We start from the raw sequence: 25,657 nt of genomic DNA, 5'->3' as shown, positions 1-25,657 counted from the left end.
TGGGGAAAACAGGATGAAGCACGAGCATGGGCCGGCGGTCATGTGCCCCAAGTGTGCAACTCCCTGCACTGCACATTAATGCCCGGCTGTAAACATCCACTGTGGAGGAGGCACAGAATCTGCTGGACCGGATGGGTCATTCCGTAAGTGTCAGCTAGCCACCCCAGTGCTCACCCAGGGGGCCCATGAACATGGCAGCCTCGATGGCAAAGAGGCCGTGCTTAAGCCTGATGTGAGCCCCTCTCACCCGTGCTGACGTGGCTCCTGTTGCGGAAGGTCCCATTCGTTAGCAGCAGACACTGAAGCTGGGCCCATATATATAATGTTTAAAGCAAAAATTACAAAACTGTATGGTGGGGTTTATGATGTATGTAGATAAAATATATATGATAATAATAGTAAAAGGGTGAAAGGAGGTTAAACAGAAACATACCATTCCAAGATTCCTTTATTTTACATGAACTAGCACAACATTAAGTGGGTTCTGGTAAATTGCATTAGATGTATAATATAATCTCCACAGCAGACACAAGAAATTGATGCAGAGTTTAGCTAAGAAGAAAATAGCAGAGGGACTTCTGATTTTTTTCCCAACATATAAGGAGCTTGGAAGTCGTCACTCCCATCCTCACAGAATAAAAAGGCTGGGCAGACTGAAAATCAATGTTTCTCCTTAGATCCATCAGAGAATTGAGGTGACGGAGAAAACTGCTCCCCCCCAAATTAGAGACAGATGAATACAGGTATAAATCTAACAAAATAAGTACAAGTCCTATGTGAAAAATAAACAAAAGGCATAAAGATTGAAAAGGAAGGAGTGAAACTGTGCCTATTCATAGATGACATGATTGTTTATGTAGAAAATCCTAAAAAATCATCAAAACTATCAGTGAAACTATGAGTTTAGCAAGGTCTCAGGATACAAGGCCAACATACACAAAAATCAATTGAGTTTTTATATTCTGTCAACAAACTACTGGAAAATAAGAGATAACTGCATTTAAAACACCATCAAAAAATAGCAGAAACAATATTAGTAACAAATTTAACACAGGACTTACAAATCTTAGGACCGAAAACTCTAAAACATTATTGAGATAAATTACCAAAAACCCCACAACTAGACAAATAAATTGTGTTCATAGATTGAAAGACTCCAGATTAAATGCATTGTTTTCTCCAAGTTTATCTGTAGATTTAATGCAACCCCACTCATAATCCAGCATGTTTTTAAAAATAGAAATGGATAAGCTGATTGTAAAATTTACATGAAAACCCAAAGAACCTAGAAAAGTTGAAACAATCTTGAAAAAGAAGACTACAGCTAGAGGACTTTACTATCTAACTTCAAGATAATCCAAAGCCACAGTAATCCAAATGGTCTGGTTCTGGCATAAGAAGAGACAAAAAGACTCCTGGAACATACCAGAGAGTCCAGAAATAGACCCCACGCTTTTTCCATCAATTGATTTTTGACAAAGAAGCCAGAATAATTCAATGAGGAAGGAAAAGTGTTTTCAACTAGTAGTGCTGAAATGGATGGCTATCTGCATTACAGTGAGAGGTGGGTGAGGAAAGGAAGAAAGAAAAAAAAAGAACCTGAACATCCGTATCACATTATACACAAAAATTATTTTGAGATGCATTGCAAACCTAAATATAAAAGCTAAAACTGTAAAAATTTTAGAAAAAATCATGGGAATATCTTTGTGACCTGAACAAAGATTTCTTAGATAAGACACAGGAGGCAATAACTACACGAGAAATAACAGATACATTAGCTTTAATCCAAAGGAAAACCTCTGTTCATCAAAAGACACCATTTCAGAAAGGAATACACAAGCAATAGATTGAGGAGAAACATTCACAAAAAAACCTCTGATGAAGAACTGGTATTCTGAATGTATAAAGAACTTTCATTACTCAGCAAGGAAAAGATCAACAACTTTTAAACCAACTTTTAAAATGGTCAAAAAACTTGAACAGACACGTTGCAGAAAAAGATGTACAAATGGACAATAAGCACCAGAAAAAAGTTCTCAACGTCATTAGTCATCAGAAAAATGCAAATAAAAACCATGAGATAACATTATGCACCCGTCAGAATGAATAAAATTAAAAAGACGCAATGTTGGCTGTGACGTCGGCACTGAGAACTCCCACAGCCTGCTGTGAATATAGGCTGGCAAACCTGCTTTGGAAAGGCGCTTGGCAGTGCTCTCAGAATCTGGGCATACATTTACTACATGACCTAGCAATCCCAGCCCCAGAGATTCTTCCAAGAAATGGGAAAACATATGTCCACAACAAGATGTGTATAAGAAAATTCACAGCGGCTTTATTCCTAACAGCCAAAAAACTGGAAAGAATCCAAATGCCCACCAGCAGCAGAATGAATAAACAAGTCGTGGTGTGTCACACAATGGAGTCTCACTTAGCTCTCGAAAGGAATGGAATTAGATTCACCTCACATGGTGAACCCACAGACATATTCTAAGTGAAAGAAGCTAGAAGAGGAAGAGTACAGATTGCCTGCATGAATTCACTTAACTGAAGTTCTAGAATAGGCAAAGTACAGACGGTCCCCAACTTATGATGGCTGACTTAATTTTTCAGCTTTATGATGGTGCAAAGGTGACATGCATTCAGTAGTAACTGTACTCACGCGACCATACTTTTTCACTTTCAGTATTTGACACTTAAAAATTTTTCTTTCCAACTAGTGTCAACACTTTGTTATAAAATAAGCCTTGTGTTAATTTTGTCCAACTGTAGGCTAACGTAAGTGTTCTGAGAATGTTTTAGGGAGGCGAGGCTAAGCTATATTTGGTAGGTTAGGTGGGTTAAATGCATTTTCAACTTAGGATATTTTCAACTGACAATGGGTGTATTGGAACATAACCCCACTGTAAGTCATGGAGCATCTGTAATGTAATTAAAACAGTGGTTGTCTCTGGGAAAGACCATGATGGAATTTTCTGGAAGAGTGAAACATTCTACATCTGGAGAGAGGTATGAATTACATGGATGTATCCACTTGTTGAAATTGTCTGGGTTTGCTTTTTGCATTTCAATGTATATAAATTTTACCTCAAAAACTAAAAACTGTAAAAGAAATAATTGACTGGGAGGGAGGGAGTCAAAGGTGATACAAGAATGTCCATGTGTCGATTGCTGAAGGTGGTAATGGCTGCCAGGGTCTCATCACACTACTCTGCTCACTTTGTATATACTTCAAACATTTCCAAGATATAACTTTTTTAAAAAAGGATAAATACAGGTATGCCCTTTAAGAATGTCTCCTAGTTAATGTTTTCCTAGGATAATGCTTCTTTATTTTTAACACCTAAATTCTTAGGCTATATACACCTCTCTACGCAACATTTCCCAGACTTCTTTCTATAGAAAATTTAATTTACATCCTTAAAACTCAATAAATACCAACCCCAACATAACAATATGTGGGAAACATCCCTTGTTGCATTCCAAATATAATTGTCCACACATCTGAATCTCTGTAGACACTGTGGGAGGTGCTGGTGCTGTGGGGATGCCTGGCCCCCACTGGCAGACACAGAGCAATGATGTCATAGGCATATTAACTGTTTAGTGACCTGGAAGTGATGTTTTAAGCACTTTGCACCCTAACGTGATGTCGTGTTCCTTCCACATGGGTATCTCACTGCTCAGTTACCCTTCAGGAAACTGGGAGCCTGCGTAGGATATATAAGCTAAGGCATTATCATAATTTTCCATTGAAGATAATGGGAAATAGATCCCCCACTGACATTTCAGCGTGAGACAGTGGATTTTCAGAATGAATCACTGATGCTAAGTGGGAGATGTCCTGTAAATAGAAAAAGATTTAGAAAGTGATAAAAATCTTAAATATTTGGTTCAGGGGTGGTAGTTCATGCCTATAATCCCAGCACTTTGTGAGGCCAAGGCAGACGATCACTTAAGCCCAGCAGTTTGACGCCAGCCTGGGCAACATGGTGAAACCTCGTCTATACAAAAAAAAAAAAAACCCACAAAAATTAGCCAGGTGTGGTGGCGTGCGCTTGTAGTCCCAGCTACCTGGGAGGCTGGGAGGTGGGAGGATTGCTTGAGACCAGGAGGCTGAGGCTTCAGGGAACCGACATCACACCACCGCACTCCAGCCTGGGTGACACAGCAAAACCTGTCTCAAAAAAAAAAAAAAAAAAAAAATCTTAAATATTTGTAAAGTAAACACTAAATATTTGTACATTAAGAAACAATCTTCTAGAAAACTTTTGGAATGGAAAGAAAATCATGAACTATATAGAGGACAATGAAAAGGAAATGTAAACTCAAAAAAAGACAAAGGCAAAAAAACAGAAGGGAGGAAGGAAAGTAGAAAGGAAAGAGGAAGGGGAAAAAAAGAAAGTACCAGGAAAAGCAAGTTAAGCACAAGGGGAGAAAATCAGTTTGGTTTTAGATCAGGCGCAACCTCAGGTAACACCAAGGCACGGCAATTTCTATCATGTCTTGAGGGAAGAAACTGCTGCATGAGAATCCTACAGCAAACCACGAAGACAGCCCGACTGACATGACAGAGACGCAAACATGTAGGAGTCCAACATCCTTGAATGCTTCTTGAAAGAATTACTAGACAATAAAATCCATCCTGCAAATTGTGTTAATAGGAATTTAGCCGGGGAAAAGGACTAGGGGTGAGCAGTGAATCACAGAATCAAAACTGACCAATTGCGTAAATTACAGGACAAAATATACAATTTTATAAACTATAACCCTACAGAAAATTTGGAAAGTGGGTGAATGAAGGAAGAATGTGTGATAACTGTCATCTTTTATAGCAGGGAGTCAATCGATAGAAATTAAAGTACGAAAGAGTAATTTTCGAAATCAACATTACTCTAGTTTCTTAACTCGTGTGTGTGTGTGTGTGTGTCTGTGTGTGTGTGTATAGCAGGGAAAGCTCTTATTGTCATCTTAAAGATCATTTAGTTGGCCAGGTGCGGTGGCTCACGCCTGTAATCCCAACACTTTGGGAGGCTGAGGCGGGCAGATCACGAGGTCAGGAGTTTGAGACCAGCCTGGCCAATACGGTGAAACCCCGTCTCTATTAAAAATACAAAAATTAGCTGGGCGTGGTGATGTGCGCCTGTAGTCCCAGCTACTCGGGAGGCTGAGGCAAAAGAATCACTTGAACCTGGAAGGTGGAGGTTTGCAGTGAGCCGAGATTGCACGCCTGGGCGACACAGCGAGACTCTGTCTCCAAAAAAAAAAAAAAAAAAGATCATTTAGTTATATATTTTGTTATTATTTGCAGAGAAGGGGTTGAGCTGACAGAGTCTTTAATGCAGATATTGTCCCAGAGATTAGATCTTGTAACACCCAGTAGTTTAAGTATATCCTAATGATAATGAAACTGCATTTTGTAATATTTCTTGAATAATAGGAGGAAAAATAAATTCTCAACTCTTTGATTCTGGTGTTGCAAAGAGAAATAGCCATTTCATTATACGAGGATTCGTGCATTGAATTCTTTCCAAACAAGATTATAATTCATTATATCAGCATGTACCAAATGTGATTTATAGTGACCTTATATTTCCTAACTGAATAACTATCATTTCTTTATCATTAGAATTTTAATAGTCAACTTCCTTTTCTAAACAAACAAATACCTATGATTGGAAATGTGATAAAATTTGAGACTATCTGGGTGCCTTAGATGTAAAGGGCTTTTGGTAGTGATTGGAAAAAAGTGAATGGGCCGGGCGTGGTGGCTCACGTCTGTAATTCCAGCACTTTTGGAGGCCGAGGCAGGCAGATGGCCTGAGCCCAGGGGTTCAAGACAAGCCTGGGCAACACGGTGAAACCTCATCTCTATAAAAAAAAAAACAAAAAATTTAGCCGGGTGTGGTGGTGTGAGCCTGTAATCCCAGTTACTCAGGAGACTGAAGTGAAAGGATCATTTGAGCCCCAGGAGGTCGAGGCTGCAGTGAGCCAAGACTGCACCACGCACTTTGGCCTGGGCAACAGCGTGAGACTGTCTAAAAAAAAAAATAGTGAACGGCAGCACATCCTAGAGAAAGTGTGGAGGGATGTGAAATAGGATACCCGGGTGAAATCTGGGCTCTACCAGTCACTATCTGCATAACTTTGATGTTCAAAGATATTTAAAAAGTTTCTCATTCTCTAAAAAATAATCTGCAGTTCTACTTTATTCAATGATTATTGTTAAGTTTACATAAGTATCAACATGCCTGATCCAAAGAAATATATCATCTGAATGTCTTCTCCAAGCACTTTTCCTATAATGAGCTTTATAGTTAGTGTCAGAAAATTTATCACATCAAAAACCAACTATTCAATTCAATCTGTAATTTTCCACGGAAGACACTGATTTTCACAAAGGGGAGAGGAAATAGTTGAATGGGACACCACTGAGTGGTCCGATGAGCATTTGAAAACAGGCACCACAACCACTGTGCTGGGACTCCCAGTGACTCAGTATTTTGTTTCTTCATATTGCCGTGTTTTTATTTATATAGAATGTCTGTTTGTGGTCCTGTGAAAGCTGGAGGGTGATGTTTGGGTGGGGAACCCCCAAACTTGGAAATATGGGAGCTGTGTTTACTTAATGATGCTCAATTTTATCATGGGGAGGCAGAGCAAAATGGCAGAACAGACGGCGCTACCGATCCCCCACCCCCACCCCCACAAGGACACCAATCTAACAACTATCTATGCAGAAAAAACACCTTCATGAGAACCAAAAATCAGGTGAGCCCTCTTAGTACCTGGTCTTAACTCTGTATGGCTGAAAGAGGCACTGAAGAGATAGAGAAAACAGTCCTGAATTGCAGACGCCACCTGTCCCCACCCCCAGCAGGGGTGGCGTGGTGCAGAGTCTGTGGGCACTGTGGGAGGAGAACACAGCAGTTGAGAGACATACAACTCAGTGCCAGACCAAGCTCAGCTGACACCTGCCCACAGAGGGAGCATTTAACCCAGCCCTAGCCAGAGGGGATCGCTGATCACAGTGGTCGGGAACTTGAGTTCCTGCAAACCTTTAGCAACAAGAGCTAAAGTGCTCTGGGTCTGTAAAGAAATTTGAAAGGCAGTCTAGGCCATAAGGACTGCAACTCATAGGTGAGTCTTAGTGCTGAACTGGGCCCACAGATAGTGGACTGAGGGGGCATGCAACTTATGGAGAAACCAGCTGGGGTAGCCAAGGAAGTGCTGGCATCACCCCTCCCCTAATCCCAGGCTGCACAGCTCGAAGCTCCAAAAGAGCCTCCTTCCTTCTGCTTGATGAGAGAAGAGGGAAGAGTGGAGAGGACGTTGTCTTGCATCTCTAATACCAGCTCAGCCACAGCAGGACAGGGCACCGGTCAGATTTGTGAGGCCCTGCTCCAGGACCTAGCTCCTGGGTGACATTTCTAGACACACCCTGGGTGAGAAGGGAACCCATTTCATTTAAGGGAAAGACCCAGTCCTGGAAGCATTCATCACCTGCTAACTGAAGAGCCCTTGGGCCCTGAATAACCAGCAGTGACACCCAGGTACTACATTGAGGGCCTTGGTGAGCCTCAGAATTGCTGGCTTCAGGTGAGACTTGGCACATTCCCACCTGTGCTGCAGGGCGAAGCTCCTTCTGCTTGAGAAAAGTGGAGGGAAAAGCAAAGAGGACCTTGTCTTGCCCTTTAGGTACCAGCATCACCACAGAGGGGCAGAGCACCAGGTGGGCTCTCGGGGTCCCCAGTTCCAGAACTTGACTCTTGGACGGCATCTCTCGACCTGCCCTGGGCCAGAATGGAGCCCCCTGCCTTGAAGGGTGAGTCCCAGGCCAGGCAGTGTTCACCACAAGCTGACTGAAGAGCCCTCAGGCCTTAAGGGAACACGAGTGGTGGTCTGGCGGTACTCCCCAGGGCCTGTGGTGGTGGTGGCTAAGGGGTGAGGCTCCCCTGTTTTTGGAAAGGGGAAGAAAGAGTGGGGAGAACTGTGTCTTGTAGTTCACTGCCAGATCAGCTGCAGTACAACAGAACACCAAGTAGGCTTCCAAGGTTTTTGACCCTAGTTCCTGACAGCACCTCTGGACCATCCAGGGTCTGGGGGAACTTGCCACCCTGAAGAGAAAGACACAGGCCTGGCTGACTTTGCCAACTGCAGATGGCAGAGCCCCAGGGCGTTGAGTGAACATAGGCAGCAGCCAGGGAGTGGTTACAGACCCAGTGCTGTGCTGGCTTCAGGTCTGACCCAGTGCAGTCAGTGATGTGGCCACAGGGGTGCTTGTGTCACTCCACCCCAGCTTTAGGTGGCTCAGAACAGAGAGACTCCATTTGTTTGGGAGAAAGTAAGGGATGAAAACAAGAGCTTCTGCCAGGTAATCCAGAGAGTTCTCCTGGATCTTATTCAAGACCATCAGGGTGGTACCTTTATGGGTCTTCAAGAACCACAGTGTTACTGGGCTTGGGGTGCTCCCTAAAGCAGATAGATCACACCACCAAGTCCTTTCAGATGCTTGGAAAGCCTTCCAAAGGAGGGGTACAAACAAGCTCAGACAGTGAAGACTATAATAAATGTCTACCTCTTCAATGCCCAGACACTGAAGAACATCTACTAGGTTAGTGCAAAAGTAACTGTGGTCTTTACTAGCATCAATACCATCCAGGAAAACATGACCTCACCAAACAACCTAAATAAGGCACCAGGAGGCAATCATGGAGGAACGAGATATGTCACCTTCTGGACAAAGAATTCAAAATAGCTGAGGAAACTCAATGAATTTAAGATGACACAGAGAAGGAATTCAGCATTCTCTCAGATCAATTTAATACGGAGATTGAAATAATTAAAAGGATTCAAGCAGAGACTGTGGAGCTCAAAAATGCAACTGGCATACTGAAGAATGCATCAGAGTCCTTTAATAACAGACCTGATCAAGGAAAAAGAAGAATTAATAAACTTGAAGACAGGCTATTTGAAAATACACAGTCAGAGGAGACAAAAGAAAAAAGAATTAAAAAAATGAAGCATGTCTACAGGGTCTAGAAAATAGCCTCAAATGGGCAAATCTAAGAGTTATTGGCCTTTAAGAGGAGGTACAGACAGGGGTAGAAAGTTTATTCAAAGGGATAATAACAGAGAACTTCCCAAACGTGGAGAAAGATATCAATATCCAAGTACCAGCAGGCTATAGAACACCAAGCAGATTTAACCCGAAGAAGACGACCTCAAGGCATTTAATAATCAAACTCCCAAAGATCAAGGATAAAGCAAGCATCCTAAAAGCAGCAAGACAAAAGAAACAAATATCCTATAATGGAACTCCAATATGTCTGGCAGCAGACTTTTCAGTGGAAACCTTACAGACCAGGAGAGTGGCATGACTTACTTAAGTGCTGAAAGAAAAAAAGTTTTACCCTAGAATAGTATATCTGGTGAAAATATCCCTCAAACATGGTGGAAAAATAAACTTTCCCAGACAAAAGCTGAGGGATTTCATCAACACTAGACCTGTACTACAAGAAATGCTGAAGGGAATATTCCAGTCAGAAAGAAAAGGGTGTCAATGAGCAATAAGTAATCACTTTGAAGGTACAAAACTCACTGGTGATAGTAAGTACACAGAAAAACACAGAATATCGTAACACTCTAACTGTGGTGTGTAATACGCTTATCCTACGTAGAAAGACTAAACAACGAACAAATAAAAAATAATTTTTCGAGACATAGACAGTACAATTAACATATAAATAGAAACAACAAAAAGCTAAAAAGCAGGGGAACAAAGTTAAGGGGGACAAAGGCAGCTCCAGAATTTCTGCTTGGTTCTTTTTAATTAAGTTAGTTAAGGGGACTAATAAAAACTACAGTTTTTTATTAGTTTTCTTTTTGTGTGTTTATGCAAACAGTGCTAACTTGTTACCAGCTTAAAATAATGGGTTACAAGATAGTATCTGCAAGCCTTATGGTAGCCTCAAACCAGAAAACATACAATGGATACACAAAAAATAAAAAGTGAGAAACTAAATCATATCACCAGAGAAAATCACCTTCACTAAAGGAAGACAGGAAGGCAAGAAAGAAGGCCACAAAACAACCAGAAAACAAGTAATATGGCAGGAGTAAGTCCTTACTTATAAATAATAACAATGAATGTAAATGGATTAAACTCTCCAATCAAAAGACATAGAGTGGCCGAATGGATGAAAAATCACTTTACCATGTAATGATTCCTCTAGTGTTTTCCCCTCCAAACATCTTATGATTGTATTGTCAAAGTTGATCAAGTTATTGGTGTTACAAAAAAATATCCACTTGGTCACAGGGCTGCACTGAGCATAAATGAATTAAAGTATATCATAAACAATACTTTAAAACAGTATCAATATTCCATAGTTAAGGTATGAAGAGGCAAAAACTCTTCCTTTGATGTTGACAATCAGCCTTCCATATTGAAACAAAGCTTTGTGTATCCTCTGCCTGAGAAGCTGCCCTTTCTCTTTGTTAGCTACCAGCTCTCTTAATAGATGTTATAAGAAATTAATTTTAATTTTATAAGAATATTGTATATTTCTTGTAGTGAAGAAACATTTATTCAAAATTCAGCCTTTTCTTTGGTTTCACTTTTCCTGTTAAATTTAAAAATTATATAACTTCGGATTAAAAAGTTATATATAATATTTATATATAAAATATTATTTGTATATTTATACAAATATTATTTGTACATATATATTTATACAAATATTATTGTATAAATATATATTTACATAAACATCATTGTATAAATATATATTTACATAAATATTATTGTATATATTTACATAATTATTGTATAAATATATATATTATTTGTATAAATATATATTTATATAAATATATATTTAAATATTTGTATATTTATATATTTGTATAAATATAATTTATATAAATATTATTTGTATAATATATATTTATGTAAAATATTTATATAGTATGATTTTCATGTATGCATCTATGCATCCTCCCTGCTTCTTCCATTTAGTGAACTGTATTCACTAACTGTTAGTGACTGTTTCTTCTGGATGGTGAGTTTTTTTTCTTCACATTTTTACTTTTTTAGAGATGGGCCCTGGCTCTGTTGCCCAGGCTGGAGTGCAGTGGTGCAACCCTAACTCACTGCAGCCTTGAACTCTTGGGCTCAAGTGGTCCTCCTGCCTCAGCCTCCTAAGTAGTTGGGACTCCAGGCGCATACCACTGCACCTGGCTAATTTTCAAATTTTTTCTTAGAGATGGGATCTCACTACATTGCCCAGGCTGGTCGCAAACTCCAGGCTTCAAGCGATCCTCCTGCTTCCCCAACCTCCCAAAGTGCTGGGATTACAAGTGTGAGCCGCCATTCACTCTTTAAAGACTTTCCTGATGAGCTGGGTTGTGATATAAATAAGTGATTTTGGTATGGAATAATGAACAACATTTGGAAATTTCTATCATCCAGTGAACTGTTATTTTCCAAACAACAATGCATATGTTTATAATCACATCTGGGTAAAAGTTCCATTCAGGGTGCAAGACAGGTCAATGTGTCGTAATGCATCAGGACATGAAAGTTCATTGATATGATTTCAGATTCCACATGGCACCTAACCTTTTCTTTTTCAAAATAACTTTTATTTTGATTCAGTTAAAGACTCACAAGAAGCTGCAAAAATAATATAGAGAGTTCTATGTATCCTTCACCCAGCTCCCCCCAATGATGGTATCTTACACAACCACATAAAAACCAGGAAAATGATGTGGGCACAATTCTATTAATTCGATTACAGCCCTCAGTAGAATTTCACCAGTTTTTATATGCACTCGTTTCTTTTCTTTTTGTCCAACTAACCTTCAGCAAACTAACATTTGTTGAGTTTTGGTGTTGGCATCAAAAAAGATTTGGTGTTGGTATCAAAAAAGAACATCCACAATAATCAGAAAAAGGACATTAAAATATTCCTCTTTCCAACTACTGATCTGAGGCTGGATTTTCTTCATATACACATAATAATTATTATTTTTTGAGATGGAGTCTCGCTCTGTCACCCAGGCTGGAGTGCAATGGCACGATCTTGTCTCACTGCAACCTCCGCGTCCCCGGTTCAAGCGATTCTTTCACCTCAGCCTCCCGAGTAGCCGGGATTACAGGCACCTGACATCATGCCTGGCTAATTTTTGTATTTTTGTAGAGAGGGGGTTTCACCATGTTGGCCAGGCTGGTCTTGAACTCCTGACCTCAGGTGATCCGCCCCCACTCAGCCTCCCAAAGTGCTGAGATTACAGGCATGAGCCACCGTGCCCAGCCGATTTTCTTCTTATATTTTAACCAAACACATATCATAACAGGTCGAACACAGAATCCAACTAGCTTCAATTAGGCCAGGCATTGAAGAGGTTTGTAAAAATGTAAAACATTATGACTTTTCTCATTAAACATTTATTTTTCATTTTAAAGACAAGAGTCTCACTCTGTTGTGCTGGCTGGAGTATAGTGGTGCAATCATGGCTCACTGCAGCCTTGAACTTCTGGGCTGAAACAATACTCTTTCCTCAGCCACCTGAGTAGCTGGGACCACAGGTGTGTGCCATCACATCCAGCTAATTTTTGAAGTTTTTTGGAGAGATGAGGGCCTCACTATGTTTCCCAGGCTGATCTCAAACACCTGGGCTCAAGTGATTCCCCCTACTCTGGCCTCCCAAAGTGCTGGGTCTCACTGAATTTGTTTTGGAAAATATAGTTACTTTTCCTTCAAGTGTTATATTAATATGCAATAGATTCCTTATAAATGAATACTTTATCTTAGTTTTCATCTCAAATGCCATAAACACTGATACACGTAACCCTCATAAACCAAAGCTCCTTGGGGCCCTCAGTGGTTTGTAGGATTCTAAGAGCTCAGTGCTCCCTAAGATAATCCAGGTGCCTCCTCCCACAGAGCTCCTGGACTCTCTAACGAAGTCCAGAACCTTTTCATTCATTGACTTAAACACACATATTTGGGTCATACCATAGCTTATTCAGAGGAAATTAAATGTTCAGAAGCTTCTAGAGTGATTGTCAATGGGGGAAATATGATACAAACTGTGTATTAAAGTGATCTTTTATTAAACTATTTACTGCTTAGTCTAAATTCAGGTACAGTAGTCAAAGAAAGGTATTCATCAACTTTGTTGAAATCACATCTTTCCTTTTAGAATAACAGCAGACTTTACGCATGTATTATTTTTCCAGTGTTCAGCTTAGTCTAAGATTGTGTGAGTCTGGTTTGATCCATTGCCGTGAAGAATACACAGACAGCAGCTGTAATGAGCAGATGCATTCCCTCGTAGAGAAGTTTTGGAGAAAATACACTCCATATAAATAAATGATAACGCAGAGATGTCACCAAAACGATATATGTGGAAACTGGAATAGAACAAACCAGTGCGTAGCAGAAGCAAGCATGACTCAGTGCTGAACCGCTGTTAATAAGAAAGAAAATGTGTATTAGCACATGCCACTTACATATCACACATGTAACAACACTTCTATTTTCAAAAAGACTCCAGTAGCTCTTGCCCTTGGACTAGAGGGCACTGTGTTCCTTCTTCTGCACACACATCCAGTCACTATGGTGCTAGGACAGGTGCCTCTCCAGATGCCCTGGAGACGGGAAAACCCATCCTGCCCCCTTGGAGACTGTGTTCTAGTGAAGGAGGCAGGAGAAACCAGATATGTAACATGTCAGGAAGAGACAAATTCATGAAGAAAAATGAAGCAGAGTAAACAGAAGAAGGATGGGTGAGGGCCACCATGTCCCCCATACACACAACTTGAGCTCTCCAGAAATGCTTCTAAAACTTGACTGTATGTAAAAATCACCTACAGTATGTGCTGGAAGTGCCACTCTGGAGCCCCCCCCCCCCCCCACAGAAATCTGGATGTGGTTGGTCTGGGGTGGGCAGAGGTCTGCATCTCCATAAGGCATGGAGGTGCCCGAGGGGACATGAGCTGCAGCCCCAACTGCTCAGCCACTGTCTGCCACCATCGTCTGTAAAACAGCTCTGAAAAATGCACCCCCAGACTTTGCAGTTATTTAAAAATTATATATGCATGTGCTACTATATCACATGCATTATAAAATACAAACAATGAACAGAAAATTACAAAAGGGCGAGATACAAATAAACATAAATACAAGTTCTGAGCTTTTCTCCCTGCTGTTGTGTGAAGGACCATGTCAGTCCATCTGGTCTGGGGACACTGGCCCAGCGGGGTTTGCTAAGCAAATCCACAGGGAAAGGCAGCATTCTCGGAATAAGAGCTACCCCTTGAAGTATGTTAATGTACCCCCCTAGTTTTCAAACCACCAACATACTACATAAATCTCTTCCTCAAATCAACTTCCCGTGAGTCTGTGATTATTGAAAAATGATAAATTACATTATTTGGGCACTTTCCATGCCTCATCCACGACCTCTGATCAAGTTCTGTTAGAACGGGTCCAGGGGCAACCCCCAGATCCTCAGTCCTGTCAGCACGTGTGTGTGTCTGGGTGTGTGGGTCCCGCATGCACGTCCTGTAAAGGGCCCCTCGGTCCTGTCAGCACGTGTGTGTCTGGGTGTGTGGGCCCCACATGTCCTGTAAAGGGCTCCTCGGTCCTGTTGGCACATGTGTGTGTCTGGGTGTGTGGGTCCCGCATGCATGTCCTGTAAAGGGCTCCTCAGTCCTGTCGGCACGTGTGTGTCTGGGTGTGTGGGCCCAACATGCATGTCCTGTAAAGGGCTCCTCAGTCCCATCAGCCCAGCAGCTCCACCAGGTGTTACTTGAGGGTGTCCTGTAAGAGGCTCCTGCTTCAGTGCTCACTGCTCAGGAAAGGGTGTCAACAGCCACGAAGGGCCAAGGACGGGGCTCTCTCTGGCGGGAGGTGCCCGGTACCTCATGCCCCCAGTGACTGTCTCTGACCCCTCCACAGCCTCACCTCAGCCCCTCACTGGCTCCCCATCTCAGGCCTTGGAGGGCCCCTTTGCCCTCCTGGCTTCTCCAAACACTCCTTCACCTCAGCCTGCCATGTGCTCCCGTCAAACACTCCTTCACCTCAGCCTGCCATGTGCTCCTGTCAAACACTCAGACCCTGGGATCTCCCGGTGGGTGGCCAGTGCCTCTGGTCCTTTCACTGCTTTCCTTGCTAGGCCCTGGCTCCTTAGGTGGGTCCCCCAAACCCATACCGCTGGTCACCACTTGGTATCCAGCCCCACAGGCCGGGGACCCCACAGGGAGGTGGACCCCAAGGTGTCCTCAATACACCCCCTGGTGACAGCAACACCTGGGAAAAGGTGAACATACTGGGCAGAAAGCTTCGTGGCTAAGTGGGCCGTGGCCCCATCCTACCCAGACAGCATGCGGGAAGCTGTGGCTTAGACATGGCACCACCTTGACTTCAGTTTAACAGTTTTTAGCGTTCCCGATCTAGAAGATGGCAGCTTGCTGTTCCCATCACCTCAGCAAAGAGCCATTTGCGCTGAGGGGAGCAGGCAGCCCAGGGTGCCAGCCCCTGGAACAGAGGGTCGCCGACCACTCAAGGCCACGTTTTTGACCTTTTGGAAACGTATTTTCTCTGTCTACCATTTAGACCCGGTTATAGTTTTTCCTACTCTACTGAAACAAAATGGAAACCATGAGTAAAACCTGACGCTTTATGCTTTTAAAAGGGAAGAAGAAAACCCTATAAAATGAAGGAGAAATGCTCCTTGACTAGGAAAAATATGATACTCTCCAGTTGATCAAAATGCTTTCACTTCACTTAATATTTGTCTTTTTCCCTCCCAAATACAAACGTGCTGGCTATGTAAGAGATGAAAACTGCCTAGTCCATCAAACTGCAATCTGCAAGCACCAGGGCAGCTGCAAGGCCGATGACCAAACCTACAGAGAGACGAGCCGGGCAAGTACTTCCAGCCCTCAGGCCCCAGCTGGCCACTGGGAGGTGTGTCGTCCACCCGAGGTGCTTGATCACGCCGCGCACAGCTGTAGCACATCCATTCTCCAGGGCGGAGGCGCGCTCACGCCCGCTTGTCCTGACACCTGACCACACGACGTGCTAACAGCCCACCCCAGACTGCCGAGGACGGGGTCTCCTGTTTCTGTAAGCCCAGTGTGAGCACGCGGCGGGCCTGAAAACCAAGTCAGAGAAGGACGTCCCAGGTCAGCTGCTGAGAGACAGGCGGGCCCCGAGCAGGGGTCTCAGGGCAGACGTTTGCTTCTACGCAGAATCGAAGTCTGGAAGGACGTCTCCACACAGCCCCGCCACGGGGGGTGTCTCCCAGGCTGCTCTGTTGGTGGCTTCCGCCCCCAGAGCCTCAGCTTTCTGCTGTGATGACCAGCTCAGCGGTGACTGTAAATTACGGGGGTCTGTCCACAGACTGCCCCAAAGTGGGCGTGTCAAGCGTCCACAGGCACCTGAAGAAAACACAGGTGAATCTCAGGCATTCCTGTCCGCGGGAAGCGATTCTGCCCTCGGAAAGGCTCCGTGTCCGCTGAGGGAAGGCACGCGCCCATCACCGCTGAAGCAAGGCCAGTGCTCCCCCGACCCCTCACGGAAACCTGCGAGAGACTGAGGGGTGCAGCCCGGGCCCGCCGAGTCCGCGGGGCCCGAGCGCTTCCACCGAGGTGGACGGTTCCTTTGGCTCAGAAGCACCCATGCTGTGAGAGCCTCAACGCAGGACGCGAGCGGCGAGGGGCTCCCTTCGGGGCGGGAAAAGCTGAGGCAGGCACAGGGGTGCGTGGGCCCCGCCCGCACGTCGCGTAAAGGGCTCCTCAGTCCTGTCAGCCGCAGGACACCTCTGCGGAATGTCGACAGGGCGCTGGGCATCTGGGTCTGGAGGCAAGGCCAAGGGTCCCTGTGGCCCGGTCTCAGCAGCTGGTCTGGGGAGGCGAGTGAGGCGGGGAGAGGACCCGCGTGGAGCTGAGAGGACGACCTGGCGAAGGAGGCTGTGGAGAAGCCAGAGGGCGGGGCGGGGCCACAGAAACGTGCAGCCGCTCTGTGGCGTCACCGCGAGCTCAGCAGGAGGAGCCTCCAAGTGTCCTGGGAGGGCTGGCACGGGGGCCCAGCAGTCAGCACCGCGAGAGCGACTGTTCAGTCACGGGAGGGCGTAGGAGCCCTGCAGCCTCACTGCTCAGCGGAGAGGCCACAGCGCGCCCCCCGGGGCTCCCGGCAGGACTGGGGCCTCCGGTCCCCACAGGACACACGCAAGGCTCGCTGACCTGCCCTCAGCCACCCAGCAAGTGCCCCAGACGCTCGCCCGCCGGGGAGGAGGCCGGGCCGCGGCGCGCGGTTTCAGCACAGGGAGAAACGCGCAGGCGCTGCGGGGATTCGTGACTGTGGCTGGCAGCAGGGACAAGCGTGGATCACGGGGCACTCTGGCAGATGCCGCAGGGGCCACTAGCCCCTCCAAGGCTGTGAACGCTTCCAAGTGCCCCCCCATTGAGCCCCCAGCAACTCCCATTTTACAGATGGAAAAACCAGGCACATGTGAGTCAAATAACTTTGCAGGCCCTGGGGTCTCTGCCAGACCAAGTTGGGAGGTACAGAATCAACCCCCCGCAGTCCACTCAGCACCTGACTCCGCCAGGCCAGGCACTGAGGCTGCTATGGTGAACAGAGCTGGTGAAGCCCCTGCCTCACGAAGCCTCCTTTCTTGGGGGAGCAAGAAACATACGATGAGTAAGCAGAGAGTGTGCGGCGGTGGGAACGCTGCAGAGAAGACGGGCGTGTGGATGCGGGGGCTGCACCCTTGATCTGGGGTTCCCCGGGGGAACTTCTGCACAAAACCGCCATGAGACGGGCATGTGGATGGGGGGCTGCACCCTTGATCTGGGGTCCCCGGGGGACATCTGCACAAAGCTGCCAGGAGACGGGTGTGTGGATGGGGGGCTGCACCCTTGATGTGGGGGTCCCCCGGGGGAACTTCTGCACAAAACCGCCAGGAGACGGGTGGGTGTTGGAGAGGAGACCTCAGGCTCACTGGAAGGAACGAGGCGGACCAGGCAGGAGAGCATGGAGGGCAGGCCAGACGCAGCTTGAAGGGACTTCTCAGCGACAGGGGACGGGGCTCACGTCTCTGAACTTCCCTGTGCCCCCCCACCTTGTTTTTCTAACCCAACTCATCAGCGTATGTGTGGAAGGGACATGCCCCCAGCTACTCAAGGACGACTCAGAACAGGCACCGCCAGAGCCAGGAGCCTTCTCCAGGGTCCTGCACGCCCCAGCAGGGTCTCTGGGGGCCGAGAGCCGTATTTTATCTTCATGTCCCCAAAGGGGAAGGACGATCTGCCCTCCATCTGCCCACCAGCAAGCAGAAAAACCTGGGGTGGTGGGAAAAGGAATTTTCCTTCCTGTGTCTCTAGAAACCATGTGCTGGTGCGACCTGGGCAGCCCAGCGAGGCCCCGTGAGACCCGACCCTGGCCCTACAAGGACCCCTCAGGCCGCCTTCTGGCCCTTGAGCTTTGGACCGTTCCTTATTTAAGGAAAAGAAACTGTTGAAAAGACTGTTGGACCCATGCAGCTTAGACCCCCTTGCATCTGGAACAAAGTACGGCCCTTAAAACCAGGCAGCCAGCCCCCAGAACTGTGCTGACGGCAGAGAGGTGCCTCACCTGCGTGTTTCTGAGCTCAGGAAGTGCACTAAGTGGCTGGCCCACAGCACAGGCCCTGCGTACGTCCCAAACGCTGTCAGGAGCACGGCTGGGATTTCCACGTAGGTGTCTAAGCCCACGAAGCCTGCGGAGATGTCCACGGTGGCAATGTTGTTGGAGTTGCCCTGGAATACAGGAGAAGAGCTGACACAGGCCTCACAACACGTGGCATCAACAGCCATGATGTTAGTGTGAACCGTGTAGGCAGCCCAGATAACCACGCTGGCACGGACACACGTGTGGTCAGAGGTGGCTGCCTAGCCGTTCCTTCAGACTGCCGAGGTGGCACCCCCTCCCCCTGCCTGCAGTGCCCAGGCTGCGGAGGGGCACGTGAGCTGACCGTGCAGAAGCTGGGGCCCCCTCTGAGGAAGGACGCACACACAGACCCGCTGGCTGACTGCGACACATCTAAGACCTTTGTCCAGACCCATTGACCCCTCTCAAGGACCCCCATCTGAGGGGACACATATGGCCCTGAGAGGCACAGCTGCTAGGCCCAGCCACGGGGGGAGTTGGGCTGAAGACTACAATGGGCACCCAGCCCGGTCCCATCTACGGTGAGGTGCTGCAAGTGGGTTACATGGTGGAGGGCAGGCCAGCCGCTGGGGGAGCACAGCCCCTGGTGCAAATTGGTAACTCAGATCTGGCTTACGTATCAGACCATGAGGACTCACTTGGTCTGGTCAAACTTCATCTGTCAAGATTCTGGCCAGTCCCGGCCCAGCCCTGGTAGGTAACTCCCTGCAGTATGCAAGCACCAATGCCACACAGCTTACCCTGCTCCTAGTGATTCTGGATCCCAAAAAGGGGTCTTCTGAGACCCTGCCTCTCCGGTCCCAGGCCCTGCCTCTCCACTCCAAGACCATACCCTTCTACTCCTAGGCCTCACCTCTCCACTCTAAGACCACACCCTCCCACTCCTAGGCCCCCCTTCTCGGCTCCCAGGCCCCACCTCTCCACTCCAAGACCACACCCTTCCACTACTAGGCCCCTCCTCTCTGCTCCCAGGCCCCACCTCTCCACGCTCCATCTTTACTGACTCTGATGTCTGTCACTTGCCTGTCATGCTGACCTTTCCTCAGAAACTCATGACATCTACAGTCTGACAGCACATGTCTCTATCAAGCCCAACGACGACCCCAAGCCCAACGAAGATCCCTCTCCAGAAACAGAACTGTTCATGTCCACAAAACACTGGCTGGGTGCTCACCAGCTTGGCTCCTTCCTCCCTTTCCATGCAGACAGCTGTAGGCCCAGGGGGTCCCCAAGTCATGTTGATGCTGCTTCCCCAGCATCTCACAGATGTGCGTTGACTCCTATCCCTGTTGTCTTAGGCCCCAGCCCTTTGACTTGGCTTCCCCTGAGACCCACTGGACTCGCGGCTACTGCCTCTCCTGGACGGCGCCGCCCCAGTCATGTGACTCCTCCACTTGGAAGCTCTTCTGCAGGGAGACCGAGGAGAGAGCAAACAGGCAGAAGCAGCAGGAGACCCTGGAGGGCGGCAGGGGGACAGAGTCCCAGATGTCACGACGGGAGCAGGGGAGGAAGACACCAGGGAGGCCACTGTGGCTCTGAGCAGGCTCAGCCAGGCACAGAGACTGCCAGCCATGCTGACATGTCCGCAGCTACACAGCGGCTTTACCTGCATGACTTCATCTAACCCAACAGTCCTGACGTGCTTCGTGATTATCCTCACCAAACAGGGAGGAAACGGAGGCAGAGAGACCCAGGGACTGGGTGAATGTGGAGGGCCAGCAAACGAGCAAGGGCAGTCACATTCCTGATCCCTGATCTGTTAAGGAACTGCCCAGTCGAGGGCAGGCAGGAAGCAGGGATGGGCAGCAAAGCCACAGGTTCCTCCCCGAGGAGATCTAACACTGAGGGGGCAGCGGATCAGCCTCAAAACAGGCCGTGGGGAGGTGGGGAGACCAGGGAGGGCCGGGTCCGGGGGAGGCCGGGAGACCACTATCCCCGGTTTACAGATAAGGAAACGAAGGTGTGGCAAGAGCCTGCCGGAGGCCGCCTGGCTTGAACGTGCTGGATACCAGCATCCAGGCCTGCAGTTCTGCTGGGGACACCCTTGTGCCTTGTGTGGACATGGCAGGGAGAGCTGCAGCTGTGTACAAGGAGGACAGGGGCCTGAGCGGGTCAGCAGGGTCAGGGAAGCACCAGGAAGGGGCTAAGAAGCTGGCCACTGGCCACCTACTCATTGTACCTGAAGAGACAGACTTCTGTAACTTCACACCTACCACCCTTTGGGCTTCAGGATCAGTGGGCAGACATACAGACAGAAAATCCTGCAACTATGGGCTGTTCCATGGGAAAGGCTGGGAGCACCAGGAAAGGAGGAGAGGATGGAGGAGAGGCCCTGTCGGGACACAAAGAACTGCACAAGCCCCCTGGGTATGAGATAGCGGACAGGCAGACAGTGGTGCACACCAAGAAAATACACACCTCACGGTAAAGACCAAAATGCAACCACGACGTTCAGCTGGTGCAAAGTGGCTCAGCCTGGGAGTCGGGGCTGGAAGGGAACCAGCAAGGCTGTGCCCGCTCTCCTGAGGTTGCCGGGAGGCTGGATGAGGCTGGATCCCTCTGAGGCCCCGCCTGCCTGTCCCTCTATGTCTCTTCATAACTGACGTGGTTTGGGCTTGTCTGGGGTGGGTCTTTAAATACCAGACAGAAGCCCTGACGACCCACCAGGCCTCAGAGAGCTAATAATCATGGGGGCACCAATGGTCCCCAGTGTGGACAGCTCTGACACCGGGGGCAAAGGGCATGAATGAGAACAATTATTACATTCATCAATGAAGCAAGTGAACAATGTGATGTCTGTGCTTCCTGAACTGCTTGTAATAAATAAACCCAAGCCTGGCCCAGCAGAGCAGCAATCCGCTGTCTTAAGCACCCATACATCCACACCTGGGACATGTCTTAAACAACCGGCTGTACTTTATCTCATAAAATACGCACGAGAGTTCAGCATAATTCACCATGCCACACTGACAGTTCTTTTGCTAAACAAACATTGTAACTTTCCAACTTATGGTAACATTTTCTCAAAGAAAAATTTAAAATAAATATGTAAAAAGTGAAGTCTACTACCCATGATAATAATGAAAACCTACCTGAAAATAGAAGAATGCTTGACCAAACCAATAATGCATCACAGTAATCTCAGCTGCATCGTGTCTCAGGGGCTTCCAGATGAATTTAGTCATCAGAGTCTGAATCAAGAGGCTAAATGCTAAGACCGGAAGATTATGTGGTCTAAAGAGCAAGGCTGCCAGAAGAACTAATCCACTATATATCTCCCATAACCCTACAGTCTTGAGTTTGAAGTCTGCAGCAATGACTTGAGATTTAAGTAAGTCTTTGGTGCCGGTGAACAGAATGCCAAGGACAAAGACATAAACAAAACGAGCTTCAATAATACCCCTAAAAAAGAGCAAAACAAGTTAGATTCATTAGCACCAGTGAGAAAAATTCAAAAACATTTTCCCATGAAAAACACACCTATCTACCTAGGAAACCAGTAAATGTCCCAGCACTGCTGACTAAAGGAGCTGTGGCACCCTCTCTACCCCCAGGTCCTGTCACGGCAGTGGGCATGTCTCCTCTGCACAGCAGCCCTGAGGAGCCGCCGCCAAAGGCCCACAGGTGTGTCCTCGTGCAGACTCTTCTGCTGGGGTTGGCTTCGGGGAGATCTTGCTCATTTGGCTCATCTGGTGGCACGACCCAAGCGGTGCCCTTGTGGCCCGCCTGTTTTGCACAGTTAATTTAAAAAAACCCAATGCACTAGTGTAAGATTCAACTCTAAGAAACTGCTGTAAGTTCATAAATGTTCATTGCACAACTGAGCAGATTTAAAGAAGCATTTGCACATTTACAGGCACACACACATGCAGTTATAGGTAAATAAGCACCTGCACATTCACAGGTACACACACATGCAATGGTGCAGTCGTCCAACCCCGCGGGCTCTGAGAAAAGGCAGAGCTCTGCTCAGTCCGAGCCCTGCTGCTCACTAGCTCTCCTACTCGGGCGTGTCAATCAAGACTTCTGACCCTCAGCTTTGCCATTTGTGAAATGGAGAGAAAATGGTTCTACACTTCACAAAGTCATCCTAGGAATTAAGCAAGGGAATGCAGGGAGTGCTTGGCACACAGTAAGCTCAGTAAATTTAAGTACTCTTATGATAGTCATCTGTAAAGGATACAATTACCAAAAAATTTCATCTTACAAAACACGTATGTTCCTAAAACATAATATTTTAAATAAATTTTGTAAATGAAATGCTTCATATAGCCTGCAAAAGCTGATCATTTAAAATAATCATAAATTTTTCATGTCATCATAATAATATTGTGAAAACTGAATTTTCCTATATTAGATTTTCTTAGAAAGCTTTGTACATTAAGAAAGTAAACTTTGATCAGTTTAGTTCAAACAGCCTGAGCACTGTATACCATGTGCCTGGCAGTGTGGCTGCCAGGAGGGGCCCACATCCTGGCTGAGGAGCTGGGGTCAGGTACCTGGCAACCCCCACAGGCCAAGGTGTGTGCTAAGTTGAGAGTGAATTATAGGCCCATCTGCATTTAAAGAAGGGAGAAATCAGCAAAGGTCACAATCACTGGAGAAGTTTCATAGAAGAAAAGGGACTGGTTTCTGTGTCAAGAGAGGATGCCAGGGCAGGCAGGGTGATGCGCAGGAGGGGCATCATCCGGGGCCTTTGGTGGGTCCTCCTCCTCTTCCCCTGGCCGGGCAGAGTCTGATGCTGCTCATCCAGGCCCACCCCGCTTCCAACTCCACTCCAGCCATCCCTGGGTTTCTGAGTGGAGGACAGTCAGGAACTGAGTGCAAAGGATTTCAGACTCTCAGTGGATGGCAGGGCCCGGGGGACTGACAGGAGAGCGGCAGCTGTTACCATGATCTAGAGCCAGGATGCCTCTGCAGCCAGGACCTATTTATGATCGGGACAGATGGGGACAAAGGACGGAGGCACTTTACAGGAAGAAAGTGAACCAGGCAGTGCATGTGGAAAGAAAAGGCACACTGGCTAGTTCTCGACACTAGCAAATTACATGCTGCAGGAAGCAGGCCAGGGAAGGGAAGAGGGCCAAGGTCTCGAGATGAGTGATGCTGAAATTCAGTGTATAGATCTGCGAGGAAATGAATTTATTCATACGCTACACCTTAAACACACACCCCCAAATGTAACATCCATTTGGATGAGCCCAAAGTCTCAGATTCCAAAGTCAACAGCCTTTGAGACATCTCCACAGAACACCGCTGGTACCCGCCCGTCAGCATCCTCTCTGCACCAGGCCCCAGCCTCGGATGACAGCCTGCTACACTCTCACTGCCTCAGCCAGGCCTCAGCTCACCCTAACTCCCACCCCTTACTCCCCACTCAGCCAGGAAGTATTTCCAGGGGTGCCCCCAGAGCCCCACGGCCACCCCTCAGGCTGGCACAGCCCTCAGCAGTCACCTTGACTTTTGCTGTGATTAGAAAAGCAACACTTATTAACTCTAGACATCGCTAAGATACAAAAATAAGTAAAAAGCAAGACCACAATCTTATGATTTCAGGTCCTAAATATAACCACCAGTATTTTAAGTATGTAGTCTTTCATATAAGTATGAAAAAAAAAAAACCAAGTACACAATTAGTAAGCTGGGGTCATATTACCATTTCACAGCCCACTGTTCCACAACATGCTTCTCTGTTCTGTGCACACAGGCTGCCTAATAGCCAGAAGACCCCTTTACAGAGCACCGACCTCGACCTCACTGGGAGGGTCACTGTATTGCTGCTGGATAACTACCCTGGTTGTTCCTCTTTGCAAGTGTGAAGGACACTTCAGTGGACATGCCTGTGTCCCATCCCAGGCTCCTGCCTCTGCTTATATTCTTGAGATAAATGGAAACAGTCAGCTATTTAAATTTAAACAGAGGGTCACCCACATGTTACAAGCTGCCCTCCAGAACGGCCTCTGCTCATCCCACTCCTGTGCTCACCGCCACAACACAATTAAAATCAGAAACACGGTTGCTTTGAACAAAGAAAATGGTCCTCCTGACTGAGCCCTCCCGCCAATCAACAGGAGCTCCTGGCCCCTCATGGGGGCTCGTTATAAATTATGAGGACGGTCTGATTTTCCAGCAAGCTTCATTTCCCAGCTGCTGGGAAACATCCACTCATCATCCTCATCACCAATTACACCCTGACCAGGAAAACAGAACCTTGGCCATCACGTGCTGCCACTAACTTAGAAACCGATTCACGCTCATCTGTCTGTCCCATCACACACCCTGAAGGTTTTATTTTAAATTAAAAAAATCTTACTTTCAAGTGATTTCTCTCCTAAAAGTAATACATAAAACATACAAAGTGCTAACAATGTGGCTGGTTGAGGTTTTCTTAGTTACACTCCAGTAGCTGTTGACACAATCACAATTCACAAACACCAAACTCCAGTGCTCTGAAGACTGGCTTGGTCTTCTCAGTTCATCAGAGTAAAGTGGTTCCACGCGCCGCGTGTCCGCCACGCACTTACTTGGAAATGTCCTTGCTGTCCGGCCGCCACGGGAACCGGACACTCCCGATGGCCGCCCGGTAGCAGTAGACGCCCAGCAGCCCCAGCGCCAGGGCAGCCTTGGACACAGGGGAGCACCCCCTCTGCACCAGCACAAAAACTACGAGGAGGGAGAGGGCAGCCAGGACAGAGAGCTCAGCTTTGTGGTCAGAGCTGAAATGAGATGGAAAATGCCAGCATTACGTAAACAAACAGCGACAAGATCAATCTACACCGAGTGGCTTTCAAAGAACTGTAGTAAAAAATAGCTCATTTTCCCAAAAACCAAAGATTACATGAAATTGTTGGTTTTTATTTTCAAACAAAGGTTCTTAAAGTGTAACAAATGAAAGATGGTCAACCTCAGTGGGGTGTGGTGGCTCACGC

At 46.8% G+C, this 25,657-nt stretch overlaps 1 protein-coding gene across 9 annotated transcripts in view; it reads right to left on the bottom strand.

Moving 5' to 3' along the window:
- Positions 1-430: 430 nt before the first annotated feature.
- The window catches only part of PIGG (phosphatidylinositol glycan anchor biosynthesis class G (EMM blood group)), a 54,214-nt gene continuing 28,987 nt past the window's right edge, over positions 431-25,657 (bottom strand). For 5 of the 9 annotated variants that reach the window (XM_054553639.2, XM_063723255.1, XM_054553642.2 and 2 more), the window contains 4 exons: positions 25,253-25,444; positions 21,821-22,130; positions 18,654-18,817; positions 431-4,180 (listed from right to left, as the gene is read on the bottom strand). In XM_054553639.2, coding sequence (XP_054409614.1) covers positions 3,955-4,180; positions 18,654-18,817; positions 21,821-22,130; positions 25,253-25,444 — 892 coding nt within the window. In that variant the 3' untranslated portion in view covers positions 431-3,954. Of the gene's footprint in view, positions 4,181-13,100; positions 13,480-18,653; positions 18,818-21,820; positions 22,131-25,252; positions 25,445-25,657 lie in introns of those variants that run through there. The other 4 variants (XM_024246501.3, XM_063723256.1, XM_024246504.3 and 1 more) reach the window with 1 other exon arrangement.

Source organism: Pongo abelii, chromosome 3, assembly GCF_028885655.2.
Source record: "Pongo abelii isolate AG06213 chromosome 3, NHGRI_mPonAbe1-v2.0_pri, whole genome shotgun sequence".
Classification (NCBI taxonomy): domain Eukaryota; kingdom Metazoa; phylum Chordata; class Mammalia; order Primates; family Hominidae; genus Pongo; species Pongo abelii.
This window is presented reverse-complemented; position numbering and strand designations above follow the sequence as displayed.